We start from the raw sequence: 20518 nt of genomic DNA, 5'->3' as shown, positions 1-20518 counted from the left end.
GCCGTCGCTCTCCATGAGTCCTGTCTCGCTACACCCCAATCCGGGCGACAGAAGAAGTGAAAGTTTTGGTTCCTTTTCTTGTGCTTATGTATAAAAACGCTGAAATAAAATCCACCCTGAACGGAGCGAATTCTTATCTTTTCCTCTTTTACATACAAAGAATTTCACCGAATAAAACTATTTACAACCTACAATAAATACTGCGTACGATACTCTTTATGTCTCTTTACGTCTTTAAGTTCTGGAATCTTATTTTTACTATTCATCCCCCTCCACACACACACACACACACACACACACACACACTCCCACACACACACACAGCGCTTTTAAAATCTCGAGTCCGTGCCGCGTTCCCGCGGTCCCTCATGTCTCCTCTTCGTCCTCATCGTCCTCGTCTCCGCGGTGATGTCGGCGCCCGCGCGGTTTCTTCTGCTCGTTGAGCTCGCCGGGCCTGACCCCGCCCCCGTCTCTCTGGGCGTCGCCGAGCTGCCAGTAGTCGTGGCAGTACTGGTTGATGAGGCCCATCTCGGGCTGGCTAAGGATGCTCAGGAGCTCGCGGTACTGGCCGGTGCTGGGCGTCCAGGCGCTGGACTGGGGTCGCGACCCGCTCTCCAGGAGCACACTGTTCACCGCCTGGCTGGACAGAACCATCAGCTGCAGCCGCACCAGCGTGTGCTTGAAGTTCTTCTCGGTGGCCGAGCACACGTACACGCCCGAGTCGGACGGCTGCAGCGAGCGCAGGAGCAGACCCTGATCCGTCTTCAGGACACGCCCGTCTGAGCGGACCTGGACACACGGGAGGAATTAGGGAGCGTTCGTGTGTGTGTGAGTGCGTGGGTGTGTGGGTGTGTGGGTGTGTGTGTAAGTGTGTTTGTGTGTGTGTGTATAAGTGTATGTGTAAGTGTGTAGGTGTGTGTGTGTGTGTGTGTACCTCTCTCCTGCGGTCACTGTTGTCTTTGTGGAAGTGCCACTTGACGGTGGCGTGTGGTGACTTGGCCTGACACTCCAGGAAGGTGCTGCTGCTCTCCACGCCGTACTGCGCCGTCTCCAGCGTGTTCTTATTCACTACACACACACACACACACACACACACGTGTCATTCTGTTCTGAAACACTGCTCTGTGTTTGAGATCTCTGAGGGGTGCTGCCGCCCTGTCGGACTCACCGTTGGAGTTGTACCCCCTGCACTGGCGGATGGGGTTCCCGTACTTCACGTCCTGCCTCCGACTGCGCCTGAGAGGAGAGAGTCTGATAAGAGACCTTTACATGGTGACATTGAATAACAGCTAGGTGGCAGCAGTGAGCAGGTACAGCTCAGCACTAACCATGAGACTTCAGAGTGTGTGTACCAGTTCAAAGTGTGTAAAACTGTTGTGTGTAGTGTGTATGCTGTACTGTGTTGTGTATGGTGTGTGTAGTGTGTATGTTGAACTGTGCTGTGTACACTGCGTTGTTTATTTTGCATTATGGTGTGTTCGTTGTGGTGTGTATTACAGTGTAAGTTGTTTAGCTTTTGTGTTCACTTACGTGTGTAGTGTGTAATGCGTAGTGTACACTGTGTTGTATGGTGTGTGTACTGTGTATCGTGTACACTGTGTTGTGTATTGTGTTGTGTGTGTATAGCGTACATCGCGTTGTGTATTGTGTGGTGTGTCTGCAGTGCGTGTATTATGGTGTGTGTAGTGTGTATTGTGTACTATTCATTTTGTATTGTATGGTGTGTGTAGTGTGTATATTGTGTGTATTTTGAGTGTACTGTGTGTATTGTGTACTCCTCGTTGTGTAGTGTATATTGTGTGTTTTGCGTACAGTGTGTGTGTGTGTATTGTATGTTGTGTTTACCTCTTCTGTGACGCCGAGTAGCGGGAGCAGGATTTGCCGTCCCAGGCGCAGTACGGGTCTCGTGCCAGGCAGCAGTCGGCACACACCTCACCGTAGACGTCACACCTGTGCAGCGCCAGCTGGGTCACGCCAACCGCCGATGCCACGTACAGCTGTTGCTGTGAACCCAAATAAAAAGAGAGAATGAAGGAAGAGCTGCGAGAGCATCAGGGCATTTTCTGTTGGTCCAGACCGGACGTCTTCTGGTGTCAATGAGTCTTGGCCGCCCAACGACCCGTCGGCGGTCACTCTACCGAAATGCTGTTTTTAAAACAAGACGTCCGACAAGCTCGCGGTCAGGCATCCAAATACTTTTGGCCAGAAGCTGTTTTTCTACAGATGAGGGTATGAAAGCAGAATGAATGGAAGGAGGTGACGCGGCGCTTGGTTTATGAATGGCTAACGTCAGCGCTACGACTGCAGGTCGTTATTTTTACGCCCAGGGGGCTCCTGAGTTACAGACTAGCACGAAAGATAAATCCAGCGACCGCTCTGAGCCAGAGGTTCACGCTAATCTGTTCAACATCTGGTTCTGTCCCATCTCCTACGCTGGGGCGCGTTCGACTGGCTAAAGGTAACGGAAGAGATGGGATCGGGTTCTTACCCTCTTAGACGAAATCTTCATGGTGGTGATCGGAGTCGGAAACTGAGGGGGAGAAAGAGAACATCAGTAAATAATGAGACATCAAACAGAAACGCAAATGAAAAGAAGAGATGAAAAGAAGACGAAAGAACAAAAAGAACAAAGAAGAATTCACACAAAATGTGAGATGAATGAAAGAAAAGATCAAAAAGAAATGAGCGTGGCACTCGGCTGGCACACGGATGAAACTCGAGCTCTCCGGTTCGAATCTCAGCTGTGCTATCGGCCGGCTGGGCGCCTACACAGACGCACGATTGGCTGTGTCTGCAGAGGGGAGAGACACGAGTGCGTCCCTCTGCTGACCGCTCACATTGCGCAATCCTACCCTCCGTGAGACCCCGCCCCCTGGCAGGTGAAAAGAAGCGCTCGGCAGCAATGAGAGAGTGAATTAGGGTCCAAAACGGGGGGAACAATTACGGAAAAGCATAAAACAGGTTGAAAGTCAGAGACGAGCCAAAAGTTTAAGGACGGCAGGTAAAAACAGAGATCTGAACCGACCTTGAAGACCTCGACCTCCTCGAGGACCAGCTCCTCCGTCTGCAGGTCGTCCCGGGGCAGCACGATCACCTTCTGCACCGTCCCTCTGTCTGAGCAGCCAGAACACAACACCAATCAGGTATGCTAAATAATGGCCAAAAGTATATAGACGCCACCTCTAAAGCCTTTTTTTTAAGGAGCCCTGATAAGCGTAGTTGTGGTGAAGTGGGAACATCTAGGAGCAACAACAGCCCGGTATCCTTGACCTGAACGAAAACTGCCGCCAGGATCTTTTGTGGTGGGTAGCACTGTCGACTCACAGCAAGAAGGTGGGTTCGATTCCCAGGTGGAGCGGTCTGGGTCCTTTCTGTCTCCCCGTGTCTGTGTGGGTTTGCTCCGGGAGCGCCGGTTTCCTCCCACAGTCCAAAGACTTACACTGACTTAGATTTGCATATTTTGGCAATCACTGGACGACAATCGTGGCACTTGAGGGTTAGGGGACTTGAGGGCCAGGGGCCCAACAGTGGAAATTTAGCACTGGTGGGGCTTGAACCAGCAACCTTCTTATTACTAGTCCAGTTTCTTAACCACTGAGCTTCCGCTGCTCCTCATGCAGTCAGGTTAGTTGGAGATACCAGAAATGTGTGTGTACTGTACTGCAAGCCGTAGCCTAGTGGTTAAGGTACTGGACTAGTAATTATAAGGTTGCCAGGTTGCTGTTGTTGGGCCCTTGAGCGAGGCCCTTAACCCTCAATTGCTTAGATTGTATACTGTAACAGTGCTGTAAGTCGCTTTGGATAAAGGCGTCTGCTAAATGCAGAAAATGTAAATGTAATGTAAATGTACTGTGATGGACTGGCGACCTGCCCGGGGTGTTCCCTACTTTCCGCCCCATGAACCGTACCCACCACAACTCTGAATCTTGGATGTCTGTGATGTTTAGGCGTCTAAATACTTTTGGTCAGGTAGCGTGAATCTGAACACTAAAACAGAAAAGCTTTTTCATTACTCAGTTAGACGCGAGAACACGGGGATTACGGGACTCATTTCGGAGCGGCCCGAGGGTTCGTGGTTACCCGGAGCTCGCAGGTTCCCGTCCGTGGAGTCACGACCTGTATGTTAAAGCGCCTCTACGTTCCTTTTATTCTGTTTGATCTTTATTTAGCTGCGTTCCTTTTGTCTGCGTGTACCTGAGCGCCTTGTCTCGGCCCCGGGGCCGGATTATCCCGCTGCGCTCTACATGACAGTTTTCGGGAGGGTCTCTTACACCCTTTTCTCTTCTCCCTTTTATCGCTTTTATCCTTCGCTGTTCAAACATTTGCTCTGCTTTCGCTCTAAATCTGTTCTTTTGTCCGGCGTGTTTCGGCATCTCTCGACGCCGCACCCGTCTTTCGGCGCGTGGCTGAGTCGAGGCAGCGTATTCGGAGCGTGGGATTCCTGACGTAGCCGGAGGCGGCGCTGCGGCTCTACGCGACGCGGATGGATTTTTATAGAGCCTGAGCGGAGCATAAATGCTTTTGAAAGGAGCGTTCATGAACGGCTGAAACGTTTAGGTTTAAAAGTGTACGTTTTTATTTTCGGCTGCTCCCGTATAAAGGAGGCACCGGAGCAAATCTGGTCCACATACCTGTTTGCACCCTCATATTTGTATCCGGGCTTGGGACCTCACAAGTCAAGCGCACCTTCCAATAGCTAGGCTGTTTCCACCACCCTACCCTTGCCTTTCCTCGGACATTTGCCAATTTATGTCCATGCAGGCGCCTTGATGGCACAGCTGAGATTCGAACCCTGGATCCTGCTGGGGTCTAGGGTCCTAGGGTCAATTGAGTGAAGTAAAGTATGAGGGGCTTTTATGGGGGGGTAAAAGTTCCACGTTTTGTTCCTATTTTCCATTCTGTGGGTAATAAATTGTACTCTTATGTGCCCAGAACAATACTGGTACCTCAGGTTTGCCAGCTGCAGGGTTTGCCAGCGGTATGAGGCTATAAATGTTTGGGAATGTACTACAAGCTGAATGCCTGGGGTACAAAGCGCTAGATGTTTGGATTTGTACGCCAAGCTAAACATTTTACCTATCTACAACGGACCTAGTACTGACACCTGAGGTACACCGGCCGCAAAATGCTATGTTTCTAAGGATTCTGATTACTAGCGCTAACAAAAAACCCCTAACATTATCACATGGTGGCACAGCGGGTGTACCACCATGATGCCAGTACAACTGGGCAGGACTGGTGTGTGTTTTAAGAACTGGGAGTCCGTGAATTATAAGCCGCCAACATGGCCTCACCTGTTCCCAGGAAGAGCACCTCGTAGCTTCCGTCGGCCGCCGTCACCTGATCCACTGCGATGGTGGTGAACTCGTAGTCCACGTTGGTCCTCACCACCAGGGGGCGCTTGTGGACGGGGTACACGGCGTTGTACATGGTGGGGTGGTTGCGCATAAAGTTGATGACCTCGTCTGGGTAGTCCTTGGTGGACTTCATGTTGGGCGTGAAGGTCCCGCCAGGGCACTAGAGGAGCAAGGAGAGGTTAGAGCGGAGTTGGATAACGAGTTCCCGCTGTTCCTACGACTGTTCTGAGTACACTAGAGTTCTGTTTTCCGGTACACTATATGGCCAAAAGTATTCGGACAGAATTGGGTGACACTCACCGTTCCTGGTCGCGGGTACGGGAGTTTCCCCTTGTACGCCACCCACTGGTAGTTCGGACCCTCTTTGTGTGAGAACGGACCGTTAAACACCATCCGGACGTCCGCCATGGAGTAAACGCAAACCGCCGAGCCTTTAAACACCGACCTGCGAACGACAACAAGAACCATGTGGTTCTAATCAATCACACACACACACTAACACACACACACACTCACACAAAAACACACACTCACCCGGAGACGGAGAAGACCCCGTAGATGACCGGGTTCTTGGTGTCCTGTGTGGTCTGGATGTAGACGTCTCCTAAAATACACAAAAAACAAACAAAAACAAAGGAGGGTGACCAAAAGAAAAAGGACACAAGCAAATTCGAGTCTTGCTTTGTTGTGTAAGAGGGGCGCAGGCTGCACCTCAGTGTGTCCTGGGCCCCAAATGGCCCCACAGGACCCAGATTACACTTACATTTGGGTCATTTAGCAAACAATTCAAGCTGCTCAGGGTTAAGGGCCTTGCTCAAGGGCCCAGCAGTGCCAATCTGGTGGTAGGGGGGCTTGAACAGGCAACCTCATGATTACTGGTCCAGCACCTGAACTGCTGAGCCACCACTGAGGTTCCTCAAGAACTGTAGTTTCGACCAAAGGAGCAAGAATCCCTGGAACACCAAGGAACCTTCCGAATTCCACCCTGGTGGTCCTCTTGTGGTGTCGTAAGGTTCGGGTACTGTGCCTTTTTGGCGTAACAAGAGGTCCTTATCCTAAAACCAGGTGTACGCTGGGTGCACCTTCAGGTTGCCAGTTTTTATGCGTCCCCATCCAGTTCCACGGTTCTGCTTTTTACAGCTTTTGGTTTTTAATGTCTCGTAGGTGTCTGAGTCACGAGTCTGTTGCTGCTCGTGCGTCTCCGGTGACTAATTTTGCGTCTCAGGCCTGTTTTTCCTGTAGCCGAAAAGGTCCCAGTAACCGTACTTGGGGTACGCCAGCCCAGAAAAACCAGATTAAAAGAGTTAGAGTCAGGTCACGCTACACCACCGAGGTGTAAAGTGGCAACATACCAGCTTAAATCATACCGAGGCTGGCAAACAGACCACCAGCGAGGAACCAGGAGGCCACGGCAAAAAGTAAAATGACTTTATAGAACCTTCTACACCCCCAGCAGCTCCTCTGGATTTAGTCATAGAAAATGAAGAGCTGCAGTACATCACTCTTACCTACAGACCAGGAGACGAGGTCGGTCCTCAACAGTCTCCAAAAAATCCTGACACCCCTAAACGCTTTGATGAAACCCCTCTGGCGGGGGGAGCAGATCCTCCTCTGATCCTCTCAGTGCTGGTTTGTCAGCGATCGTGTTGTTTTACTTTTTTTTTGGAGAAGGAACGTTGCCTGGAGCTTCTCCCGAACGTGTTCATGTGTCCAAATAAGTGTGTGTATGAGTTATGTGTGTGTGTGTGTGTGTGTGTGAGGACGTTATGAGAGTTTTCACAGGTGGAGAACATTACAGCTCTGGCAGGTTCATCCCTGATGAGTGAACGTTCGCTGGATGGAACCGGGCCTCGTTTCATTTCACAACAGCGTGAATGGATTACGGTGCTGACGGGCGGGGTCACCGGTGCTGACGGCGGGGTCACCGGTGCTGACGGCGGGGTCACCGGAGCTGACTACACATCACCGTCACCAGAGAAGGAAGTACAAGAGTTGAGGAAGAGGGAGGACAGGTCAGGAGAAGAGATATGAGCGCTGAGATGGGCGAGAGACATTCCAGTACAGACGTTATCTGAGGGATTGTGGGGATGAAGAGAGAGAGAGCAGAAGAAGGTGGACGATAGTAGAACTTCTGCAGGTTCAGCTCAGGAACTCAAGAACACGACCGTCAGTCCTGGAACTTTCATTTACATCCGTCTGGTTACTTGCTCAGGAGGTTAAACTTTAACTAGACTGGTACCATTACATTCGTACCTTCCTCCACTCCTCCGAGGAGATTTGTTAAAGGTGTGTGTGTGTGTGTGTAGCGCTAACAAGCAACTTACAAACACACACACACACATGCGGTCTTTTTTCTGGATGGCCAGGTTCATTAGTAGAAGCTGCACTGCACCACAAAGGTACCGCCTTATTAAAACAGCATGGCACACACACACACACACACCTTAATACCCTGCATGCCAGCGCGCCTGCTAACAGCCAGTGAAACAGGTTTCTAAGCCCCATGTAGAAACGCTCATTAACTCCAAACACTACAGCAGAACCTCGAGAGCTCTGCAGCCTGGAAATCATGGAAATTCAGGAGGCACCAAGTTTATTTTACCCAACCTGTGGTTACCAGAATTCCAATCAGCCAAAAGTATTCAGACCCCTGTAGTACGTTCAGGTGCATCAGCAACACCCATAAAATATTCCACAGGCTTCCAACCATTTCCTGTATGATACAACGTCCAAAAATCCGAGGCCTGACTCGTTTGGTCCAGCCTAGCACCTTTGGGATGAACCAAAACCCTGATGCTTTTGGAATGGGGTGTCCAACAAGTTTACGGTCAGGTGGCTACATACTTTTGGCCCTCTACATGGAACTCATAAAACCTCCCTCCCTCATACCCTTACCACCATGGCATCCTGTCTCTCTGAAGATCTGCTTCTCTCATCACTGAACCGTTTTACTCTGTTGTTTTTTACTCTGAGCAGAACTAACACATCAGACCCGAAAAATAAACACAGGAAGTCGTAGACAAGACAGAGCGGAGTCGAACGGAGTAAACCACAAACTTACGGAGCTCGTCGAAGTGGGTCTCGATCCCATCAGCCCCCGGGACCGAGCAGATGAGGCGGGCCTTGAGGAACGTGCTCCACTTGTTCACCAGACAGCAGTGGCCACCATCGTCGTTCTGAGAACACACACAGCAGGTTCCTGTTTAGATCCCGAGCGCAGAGCTTGATGGAATCTAAACAGCGCTCGGAGCAAACGTGACCCTCGTACCCACAGAGAAAGTGGCAGACGGGGCGGATACTGGGATATCGGTAAACATGCGGCTTTTACTACCACAATGGCCCGACAGCAAAAAAAATAAATAAATACACCGATCAGCCATAACATTAAAACCACCTCCTTGTTTCTACACTCACTGTTCATTTTATCAGCTCCACTTACCATATAGAAGCACTTTGTAGTTCTACAATTACTGACTGTAGTCCATCTGTTTCTCTACATGCTTTAGCCCCCTTTCACCCTGTTCTTCAATGGTCAGGACCCCCACAGGACCCCCACAGAGCAGGTATTATTTAGGTGGTGGATCATTCTCAGCACTGCAGTGACACTGACATGGTGGTGGTGTGTTAGTGTGTGTTGTGCTAGTATGAGTGGATCAGACACAGCAGCGCTGCTGGAGTTTTTAAATACCGTGTCCACTCACTGTCCACTCTATTAGACACTCCTACCTAGTCGGTCCACCTTGTAGATGTAAAGTCAGAGACGATCGCTCATCTATTGCTGCTGTTTGAGTCGGTCATCTTCTAGACCTTCATCAGTGGTCACAGGACGCTGCCCACGGGGCGCTGTCGGCTGGATATTTTTGGTTGGTGGACTATTCTCAGTCCAGCAGTGACAGTGAGGTGTTTAAAAACTCCAGCAGCGCTGCTGTGTCTGATCCACTCATACCAGCACAACATACACTAACACACCACCACCATGTCAGTGTCACTGCAGTGCTGAGAATCATCCAGCACCTAAATAATACCTGCTCTGTGGTGGTCCTGTGGGGGTCCTGACCATTGAAGAACAGGGTGAAAGGGGGTAACAAAGCATGTAGAGAAACAGATGGACTACAGTCAGTAATTGTAGAACTACAAAGTGCTTCTGTATGGTAAGTGGAGCTGATAAGATGGACAGTGAGTGTAGAAACAAGGAGGTGGTTTTAATGTTCATGGCTCGATATAAAGATATTATCATGTGGGCACCTCATTACACGCCCAAATGTGGTTCAGTGGCTCCTTTTCTGTTCTGGCCGTCTCGTCCACTTACTCACTGGTCCTCATCGTCCTCCGTACGTCACGAATTATAAAATCCAAAATGGGTGAAAAGGTCACGAGTTGTTTTGTTTTGGGTTTTGAACTTGAGGCTGATTTATAGCTCGAACTTTCCCCCCCTGTGCGATCGAGAGCTTGTAGTAAAACACTGTGATTTTGAACACAACCGGGGGCAGAATGAGGCGGAGGGGGGCGGATGTGAGAGTCCCTAGGGGGCGATAATACAGCCGAGAGTGAGAGGAAGTGTGTTGGGGAAGGAAGGGGGTCACGGACTGACCCTCGGTCTGCGGGCGTGCTGAACGTCTGTGGGCTGACGGGCGCTCGGCGTCGCCTCCGTACACGTGACCCGAGGGGTCGGGAGGTCGTGAGGTTAGAGGGAAGGTCAAATAATCGGAAGATTCCAGCACCACGGTGGTTAAGCAAACAGCCGTATACTGAGTTTCCTCCTGCTGGTGAAACGCTCCTGTCTGAGATGACAGAGACGCTCACAATCCAGCAGCTTTTAACTCATGGCAGATCTTCATTCATTCACTTTCTTAACTGCTTATCCAATCAGGGTCGCGGGGATGAGGCCAGTCCATCGCAAGGCAGACACACACACATACTCTCCTATAGGGCAATTCAGTGTCTCCAATGAACCTGACTGCACGCGGACACGGGGAGAACATGCAAACTCCACACAGAAAGGACCCAGACCACCCCGCCTGGGGATCGAACCAAGGACCTTCTTGCTGTGAGGTGACAGTGCTACTCACCGAGCTGCCCTCATGGCGGGTCTGTTTTATTTATTTATTTTTGCCACTTTTTGGGTTACATCTGAGCGTCCAAGCAGGTGACAGTTTGGGTTAGCTTTCAGACCTTGACCAGAGACCACTGTTCCATGTATTTTGTAGCGGTAATGCAGTCAAACTCGCCCTGTTTATAGCCAGCCGATCGTAATCAATCGTATTTGATAACGAGGCATCAGGAGGCCATAAAGTTAAGTTAATGAAGGTAATTAAGAAGGTCCTGGGTTCAATTCCCAGGTGGAGCAGACAGGGTCCTTACTGTGTGAAGTTTGCATGTTCTCCCCTGTCTGTGTGGGTTTCCTACGGCGCTCCGGTGTCCTCCCACAGTCTAAACACATGCAGTCAGGATAACTGGCGATACTAGTGTGTGTGTGATGGACTGGCGACCAGTGAATTGGTGAATTGTACCCACTGCAACCCTGACCAGGATAAATCGGTGGTCAGACAGACAGTCAGTGAACATTTTTGACTATCAGCCCCTCAAAGCAAACCTAATGTGGGACTTAATGTGGTTCAGTGGCTCTTTTCTATTCTGGCCGTCTCGTCCACTCACTCACTGGTCCTCATCCTCCACCGGGAGATTTTCAGCACTTTTGTGATGCGCTAAAGTCTCGAAAAAAAGTTTTTGGGAAGCGGGGCGTTTCTCAGACTCACCAGACAGATGCGGCCGATGCGTGCCTCCGATTTCGGGCTCTGGCCCGCGTCCAGAGACGTCTCCCTGAAGAAGAAGTAGAGCTTGTCGTCGTTCCTCTCGGCGCTGTCGGGGATCAGGTGCACGTGGACGAACGCCGGATCTGGAAAAAAACAAAACAAACATGACACGCTGGTCGGGGTGAACGCGGAACCGTACGGGCGCGGTGAGACCTGAGCGTACCGTTCAGCCAGCGGGAGTTGTACTGGTCCGTCCGCATGGCCGTGTTCCCGCCCATGGTTCGGAAAATAGCCGAGTCCGTTCCCATGAAGTCGAGGTACACGCCGGCGTAGAGTTCTCCGTCTGAGGGGGAGACACAGATACACAGATACAGAGATTTATACCTACGGTCAAGCTTGCCAGCTCTTCCGTAGCGTGCCAACCGTGCCCGCCGGCAGGGAGTCGGGTGAGCTCGAGTCCCTTAACTAGCCGACTGACCCTCAAGCGCTTTTCAAACTGTCTCGGAACGTGCAAACCTGGCCTGGTAAAGAGGAATATTCTACGCTAAGACGCAGCCTGGACGTACATCTAGGTGAATCCGACCCGGCTGGCGTTCATGCCCGAGGTGTGTGTTTGATATTCGAGCGGGGTACAAGGAGTGGTCGCGATTGAAGACGTAGCCAGGACGCTACCTAATACGACTCACACTAGTAGCGCTATTTCACAGGAATGCTAAACATGAGCTAGCCCTAGTGCCACACCCATATACACCCACACATACTCTGGTGTCTGGGGGTTAATTCAGGAGACTTGTTTATAGCGTCGGCTCTTTGACCTGGACACGATCGTGGTCATCGCTGTAGCTGGTCACTCTTTTCTGGCCACGCCCGCTAATCTGTGCATCTGTTGCCGAACCCTTGGACTGATTTATCTGTAAATAAATGCCAGCGTATGGCAACCACGATGGTGTTTCCAGTGTGAGTGCAGGGTTCCTCGGTTGGTTCCTCGGTCGGTACTTACTGATCAGGGCGGAGACGCTGTTCAGCTTCGGGTCGTACGGGCACTTCCCTTTGCCCGACTCCTCGTTGCCTGGTTCCAGGTGAAAGACGTATTCCTGTCGGGAAATAACATCACACCAGACGTCAGTGACTCCACCAGGGCACAAATTCCCATACACAGATACACTTCAAAGTCCTGTGAGGTCTTTAACTTTAGGGAAGGTCCTTTCCTGTTCTAGCATGACTGTGTCCCTGTGTATCTCCAGTGTCCTGCACAGAGCCCTGACTGAGCAGCTCTGGAATGGGGCTTTTTAAGTCTAAGTGGGCACAAATTCCCATACTCAGACACCCACTAAAGTCTGGTGAGAGGTTTAGGGAAGGCCCTTTCCTGTTTTGGCATGACTGTACCCCTATGTATCTCCAGTGTCCTGCACAGAACCCTGACCTGACCGAGCAGCTTTGGAATGAACCGGAACATCAACTGAAGTTTTAGTCTAAATGGGCACAAATTCCCATACTCATACACCCTCTAAAGTCTGGTGAGAGGTTTAGGGAAGGTCCTTTCCTGTTTTGGCATGACTGTGTCCCGGTGTATCTCCAGTGTCCTGCACAGAGCCCTGACCAGCTCTGGACTGAACCGGAACATCAAGCTTTTTTGTCTCAATGGGCACAAATTCCCATACACAGACACAGAGCTCGCAGTCTGAATACTTTTGGCTGTATTGTGTATTGTGTATTGTGTCCAAGACGTCGTAGAGTTGGGGCTGAACAGAGGACCGGAAGGTCTGATAGGCAGAAACGAGGGATCTACACTCGGCAGCCGCGCCCGCCGTGAACTTCAAAGCGTAGCGGAGTGGTCGCGTGCTTCGCGTAGCTGTACTGCCTTTCAGGTGAAGAAAAGCCGCCGCTTTGTGCGATATTTAAACACAAATAATGCAGGAAACGACTAAATCACCGAGCTCCAGCACGCCGTTTGCTAATTCCGCTCTCTTTATGCGCGGCTGTAATTAGCTTCCGCCCTCGATAAGCCGTTCTCAATGCATTGATTGACGGCTGGACGTCTCGTTACGGATCTGAGAGTCGGGCGGCGGCGGCGGCTCCCGAACCGGAACGACCGGATCCGCGCGCCACAACAAAGCCGGCGGACCGTTCGAGACGCACATGTCTCGAGGCCAAACCGCCTGACGAGGCGATCAAACGCGCAACTGTAGGATCGAGTCTAAACGGGGCCCAGCATCGACTTCTATCGTCTAAACGGGCACAAATTCCCATACACAGACACTTCAAAGTCTGGTGAGAGGTTTAGGGAATCTTCAGACCTGCCGGTCACAGGGTCAGAGAGAGGTCACGGGTTTCGGTTTGAGAATGAATGAGCGTTAGCATGACTCGGGTATTGAGCAACACCAACACGCGGCGGCTCAGACGGCGTCTGTTTGTCGTGGATCAACAACGAAATAAAAGAACGTGTGTGTTTGGAAATTCCTCCGTCCGGGCAGAGCAAACCCGCCACACCGCCGGACGACCTGACGCTCAGGTGCACGGTGGACAGGTTTAGCTAATACGCGACAAGCTAGGAAGGTCAAAACAGCACGCTAATCATGCTAACATACACAAACGTACCTGCAGTCCTTTCTCGTCGGTTAAGGTCTCCAGCTCAGCCGCTCGACTCGTCCTGCCTTTAGTCTGAGGCGTCTGCAGGTGAAGCGCCGCCTGAAACCAACGCACTCACATTAATGTAACGCTCAGTTAGCTACAGTGTCACGCTAACGTAACATCGAACCCTGACAGAAAATTAAGACCCCACACGGCCAGAGGAAAGAAAAAAAGAACTGAAAGAACAGAACAAAACAGAGAGATAGAACAGAACAGAAAGAACAGAACAGAACAGAACAGAAAGAACAGAACAGAAAGAACAGAACAGAAAGAACAGAACAGAACAGAAAGAACAGAACAGAAAGAACAGAAAGAACAAAAAGAACAGAACAGAACAGAAAGGAAAGAACAGAAAGAACAGAGCAGAACAGAAAGAACAGAACAGAAAGAAAGAACAGAACAGAACAGAACAGAAAGAACAGAACAGAACAGAAAGAAAGAACAGAACAGAACAGAAAGAAAGAACAGAACAGAAAGAAAGAACAGAACAGAAAGAAAGAACAGAACAGGAAGAAAGAACAAAACAGAACAGAAAGAACAGAACAGAAAGAACACCCTTTACCATGGCGCGCTGTCCTCGGTTGATGTAGGTGCACACAGGGTTGTAGGCTCCAGTCCCACAGACGTACAGGTGGGTTCTGTTCCACGGCTCGATCAGACGCACAAAGTTCCCGCACTCACCCTGAGACACCGAACACACGTACAGCAATTCATTCAGAGGTTACTGAAACTACAGCCATGCTGCCTAGGTCAGGCAGAACCAGTGGATAAACGTTTAGGTGGATGTGTTACTCACATTGTCGTCCTTTCCGCTCAGCACACACTCCATCTTCTTCTGTGCTGAAACTGGCCAGTGGATCTGAGAGAAACAGGGCGGGGTGGGAAGGGGCGGGGCAGAGTGGGCGGGGCAGGGGGAGGGAAGAACGAGTAGGAGAAGGTGTGAGGACAGTTCATGATAACATCTGGAATAAATAAGAACATCACATCCTTGGTTCTAAAACCAACCATCCATCCAACCAATCAATCAAGCAACCAACCATCCATCCATCCAGCCAACCAACCCACCAGCCAACCAACAAATCAACCAACCCGCCAGTCAGACAGCCAACCAACCAGCCAACCAACAAATCAACCAACCCGCCAGTCAGACAGCCAACCAACCAACCAGTCAACCAACAAATCAACCACCCAACCAGCCATCCAGCCAACCAACCAGTCAGACAGCCAACAAACCAAACGAACAAGTAAGCAACCGACCAGCCAGTCATTCAGACAGCCAACCAACCAGCCAACAACCATCCATCCATCCACAAACAATTCTTCTATCCACCAAGCTCTTGAACTTGTGGACGTCACACACCCAGAGACTCTGAGGTGAAACCCTCCTGTGAGTGTGTGTGTGTTCTTACGATGAGCGGCTGGTTATTGATGTGATGTAGATCCAGAGACAGGAAGTAATCTTTGCTCCCCACGTACATGCGGTCGTGATCCTCGTCCATGCGCAGGATCCGGTAATCCGTGGTGTTCAGCTGGAAGGAGAAGTGATGAGCCGTGCTGGTGGTCTGGAGATCTGAGGAGAGACGCAAACCAATCAAATCAACCGAGGAGCCGGCAGGGTGAGTTCTGACTGGACGAACGGTCGGTGTAGGAACGCCGATAACTAGTCGGTTAACCGGTTATTACCAGTGTCTATTAAATAAGTCACACACACACACACACACACACACACACAGAAATGCTAAAAACAAAAGGAAATAAATAAAAGAAAAGAACAAAGAGCTTTTTAGGTTTATAGCTTCATCCTGGTCAGAATCTCAGTGGGTCCAGTTCCCCCAGGAGACACTGGAATCGGAGTAGGAAAACACTGGACAGCAAAGAGTAATAGATGACTGTGTGTATGTAAGTATGTGTGTGTGTGTGTGTGTGTGTGTGTGTGTGTGTGTAACAGTCCTGCTTTTTATATTAAAGCCATTTATTAACCAAACTGTGACAACTGAGGTCACACCGAATTACACCCCACTCCACTCTTATTTACAACCTCAGAGCCTTACTCACTTCCTACGAGTGCACACACACACACACACACGCACACACACACACGCACACACACACTCACACATTATTTAAGGCTTTATGGGTGAAAAGGAACAGAGGAATTTCCTCACCATGGTTCCTTTATATAAATCAAACCACTGAAGCACCACACCAGTGCCACACCATACCAGTGCCACAAAACACCACACTAAACAGGCACCACACCACATTAGTGTCACACCACATCACACCAGTGCTACATCACACCAGTGCCACACCACATCACACCAGTGCCACACCACATCACACCAGTGCCACACCACATCATACCAGTGCCACACCACACCACACCAGTGCTACATCACACCAGTGCCACACCACATCACACCAATGCCAAACCATATCACACCGGTGCCACACCACACCACATTAGAGCCACACCACATCACACCAGTGCCACAACACATCACACCAGTGCCACACCACATCACACCAGTGTTACTTCAGCACCACATTAGTGCCACACCAGCACCCCTCCACACCAGCACCCGTCCACACCAGTGCCATTCCACATCATACCAGTGCTACACCACACCACATTAGTGTCACACCACATCACGACACATTAGTGCCACATCACACCACACACCAGTGCCACACCAGAACCACTCCACTGAAGAACTGTACCGCTGCACCAAGTCAATTCAAATTTATATGTATAGCGGTTTTTATAACAGACATCCATGACCCACACACCAAAACCCCCTGATGAGCAACACGAGGGCAACAGGGGCAGGAAAAACTCCCTTAAAATCACAGGAAGGAACCTCAAGAGGAACCAGCATCACTCCAGTGCCACACCTCTCCTGCCCCAGCACTGCCCCCCTCTCCCACTTCCCCCAGCAGTATTACAGCATGATTTGGAGCGGATCCCAGTACAATGTGATGGTGCCAGAACTAACAGGCGCGCTGCTGCCTTTGATTTTACGCTTCTTTAATGAGCAGCTGTGTTTAAGAGTCCATTACGGCATTCACACTTTACCTCGGTTATTTAAACCAACACACACCCCGAAAAAACACCCCCCACACACACGCGCACACACACACACACACACACACACGCAGTATACCTGCACTATATGTTTATTAAGGCGAGCAGAAAGTGCACAGTGTGTACTCGATATTTACAATCCATGTGTGTGTGTGTGTGTGTGTGTGTGTGTGTGAGATCAGGCAGGTGAATTGATGCCCTCCAGGTGGCACCATCATGGTGCTTCAATTCTTATCCACTGAGCTCATCCCATCGGCCTTATCTGTCCCAACACGCTCGCAGCCTTCAGCTTTATTCTGTGTGTGTGTGTGTGTGTGTTCTGTATGTCGGATCTGTTTTCCACCATTTGACACCCCATTATCACCCCCCCCCTCGTCCCGCCGTCCCAGATACCCACCCGCGGTGTAATGAGGACGATGAGATGCGTCCGTACTGGTTCCCAGTCGTACCAAAGAGCTCGGAGGAGTCGGACTGATAGTGTTATCATCTCTGCGCTGGGGCGTCTGGTACGGGCACCACGATGCACCCCCGAGTACCCCCCTCTATCTATCCTTAAAAACCAGCAGTAATCACCAGTCACAAACAAACACACTGCCGAGGCTCAAGTGGGAACTGGGAACACCAGAAGAAACCAGGCCGGGATTTAGAGGGGTGTTAGAGGGCCCCTTTGTGATGTTTGGCTTTAATTCGGTCCGTCCGAGCACCAACAGCTCAAGATGACGTAGCGAAACACGGGCTGTGATTGGTCCATGTTCTTCTATACAGCGTTTTGAGGTGGACCAATCAGGGGTCAGGGCTCTCGCCTGTTGATCAGAGGGTCCAGGGTTCGAGTCTTCACCCGGCCTAGGTGCTCATGTTGTCCCGTATTCAGACGGAGACCCGGAACACAGTGTATTTAGCAGAGAAGAGGGAGTACTCCTGATAGGCACAGTTCGAATGCGTGAGGCCAGTGCAGTGCTTTTCCTTCCGGCCAGTAAAACACCCAGACTAATGATGCAGTAAAGAACACAGAAAGCTGGGACACAGTACCCACAATCCCCTGCACACATCCTACAAACCTGCGAGCTATTTAATATTAATGAATCAAAGATGGATTATATGTGAGTCAAATTCTGTGCCGCTTTACCCGGCGTGTGTTTGTGTGGGTGTGTCCCGAGCCGTGGAACATGTGTAACGGATTTCAGGTCAAGGAACATTTAGCATAAGCACTGGATTGAACTTCCTGCTATGAAAGCCTCGACACGTTTCCTCCGGAAGCCCTCGAGCGACGGATCGATTTTTTTATTCCAGCTTCATAAATGAAACTAAGTGGCAGGAAATAAATATGATACAGAACCGAACTCTGACCGCTGAGGTCGTGGGAACCCGCTCTTCACACGCCGCTGTAGAGGACACCTTCGTCCATCCACGTCCTAAAAAAAAACCCTAATCTTCACGGGAACATACATCACACACACAATACACACGGCGAACACTCAGGGTCGCAGGAAGTGGAACACATGACGATCCGGCTGGGTCAGGGTCGCCCGCGGCCGGGGTGAGGACGTGTAGTCAGCGGTTTCCCTCGGCGACACGCCGCTGCATCCTGTGACCCCCCCGCGGTGGACGTACGGTAGCGTCCAGAAGTCCTGCCCCCCATCCATCGTGTCAGAAGTATCCGGACACTTTTTTATTTTACTATTTTATCTCTGCATTTTCTCTCTTTCTCTCCCTATTTAGTCATAGCCAGTTCCTCTTCCTCTGCTGGAGACCCCGATGGCGTACGAGGAGGGTATATTTACCTGACACGTCCTCCCTCCGATGCGACCCTATCTTATTCGCCCGTACTTTGGTGGATCGGTGCATGAGGTCAGTCTTGCGCACGGAGAGTCACGCGCTGATCTCCACGTTCCTTCACTTCTGTACAGGCGCCTCTGGCTACTAACCAGGGTCCTTACACGGCGTCCAAGACCACGCCCACTTTTTAGTCACATCTTTTCCCACCCAGCAGACTAGTGGCTAAAGTTTTTTTGTCTGCTGCATCGTCTGCACTGCCAATCGTGCCCACCAGGGGGCACCCAGCTGACCGGTAGCAGAGCTGAGATTTCAATTCGGAGAGTCCAGCAGAGTGTAAAAGCACCTTGTCACAACAGTTTGGGGAAGGCCCTTTCCTGTTCCCACATCAATGCCCCTAATAACAAAGCAAGCTCGTCAGCTTTAAATGGAAGAGAATGACAGCAGTCATGTTCCGAAACTGGAAGCTGGTACAGCTGGTAAAGCTGGTACAGCTGGTAAAGCAGAGTAACGTTAAGTCGATAATTCGGAGGATGACCTGAGGTGACCTGTGAGGTCGGGGAAAGTGATCCACGTCCTCTTGGCTAAGTCCCGAGGAATGCTGGGTCATCATTTCAGAAATCTCGGAGGTCACGACCCGTCCGACCATTGTGCGTCTGTCAGGTTCTTTCCTCCGACGTCGCCACTGAAGTACAGCGTCAGCTTTTCCTCTGGACGCCACACGAGTTCGGGACACGTTTTTTCATATCAGTGCAGATCAGGTACCAGTGAGAGCGGCATCGACCTGTTTTCCCAGGCCAGACAGGAAGGAAGTGAGATTACGGGACGTTGTTTTAACCCGCGTCTGGTTCATCCAACCGATCGTCCCGTTGTCCACTGAGTCGCTTTCAGTAGCCGGTTATCTGTGAGAAAAGCGATTAGCCAGTAACCAACAGCGCCGGCGCTGCGGTCAGACGAGAGTCGCTCATCAAACAACACACACACCACACGGCATGGGCACAAGATCCAGTCCTGACATTCTTTCTTTATGGTGCTGGGTAGGGTTGGGTGGTATGACCAAAAATGTGTTTTAATTTCAGCATGTACTGTACACTGATCAACCATAACATTAAAACCACCTCCTTGTTTCTACACTCACTGTCCATTTTATCAGCTCCACTTACCATATGGAAGCACTTTGTAGTTCTATTACAATTACTGACTGTAGTCAGTACAATTACTGACAGTAGTCCATCTGTTTCTCTACATGCTTTGTTAGCCCCCTTTTACCCTGTTCTTCAATGGTCAGGACCCCCACAGGACCTCCACAGAGCAGGTATTATTTAGGTGGTGGATGATTGTCAGCATGGTGGTGGGGTGTTAGTGTGTGTTGTGCCGGTATGAGTGAATCAGACACAGCAGCGCTGCTGGAGTTTTTAAACACCTTCACTGTCACTGCTGGACTGAGAATCGTCCACCAACCAAAAACATCCAGTTAACAGCACCCCGTGGGCAGCGCCCTGTGACCACTGATGAAGGTCTAGAAGATTAGGTAGGAGTGTCTAATAGAGTGGACAGTGAGTGGACACGGTATTTAAAAACCTCCCAACTTTAATACTGGGTTTTCACAGAACCAGTAAGACAACATTGGGCTTCATTCTAAGGTTAGGTTCATGTAAACAGAACTAACTGTGTCCCATAACATGACCCGTCTGGCTTTATTAAAACCCTAAATTCTCACAGGATGACGATGCACAAACAGGAGAGAGGAGGACCGAGGTGGAGACGGAGGCAGACCAATTATGAGAGATGCAGCCTCGGGTCAGCGGGTTCCAACAATCAGATTTAGCTGCTCGTTATCAAAACTAAAGCAGAATGAGCACAGAGGAGGACCAAGAGCGTAAACAAAGACCTGACTGTCCAGAGTACAGAGCACGCTG

At 50.4% G+C, this 20518-nt stretch overlaps 1 protein-coding gene across 2 annotated transcripts; it reads right to left on the bottom strand.

The window, feature by feature from the left end:
- Window positions 1-295: 295 nt before the first annotated feature.
- On the bottom strand, window positions 296-15240 carry sema3fb (sema domain, immunoglobulin domain (Ig), short basic domain, secreted, (semaphorin) 3Fb). Of its 2 annotated transcripts, XM_062987053.1 has the most exons (17): window positions 15151-15240; window positions 14538-14600; window positions 14304-14423; window positions 13709-13798; window positions 12111-12204; window positions 11334-11453; window positions 11114-11253; window positions 8419-8533; window positions 5892-5961; window positions 5658-5802; window positions 5295-5517; window positions 3026-3114; window positions 2489-2530; window positions 1846-2003; window positions 1169-1236; window positions 935-1068; window positions 296-789 (listed from the first exon to the last, which is right to left on the bottom strand). In XM_062987053.1, the coding sequence occupies exons 1-17, from the start codon at window positions 15238-15240 to the stop codon at window positions 367-369; spliced, it is 2184 nt and encodes a 727-aa protein (XP_062843123.1). In that variant the 3' UTR covers window positions 296-366. The 2 variants fall into 2 exon arrangements, with proteins under 2 accessions (XP_062843123.1, XP_062843124.1); XM_062987054.1 differs by lacking the exon at window positions 13709-13798.
- Between the last annotated feature and the right edge of the window lie 5278 nt (window positions 15241-20518).

Source organism: Trichomycterus rosablanca, chromosome 24 (genome assembly GCF_030014385.1).
Source record: "Trichomycterus rosablanca isolate fTriRos1 chromosome 24, fTriRos1.hap1, whole genome shotgun sequence".
Lineage (NCBI taxonomy): Eukaryota > Metazoa > Chordata > Actinopteri > Siluriformes > Trichomycteridae > Trichomycterus > Trichomycterus rosablanca.
Note: the sequence above shows the minus strand (reverse complement) of the source record. Positions and strands in the feature narration are given on the sequence as shown.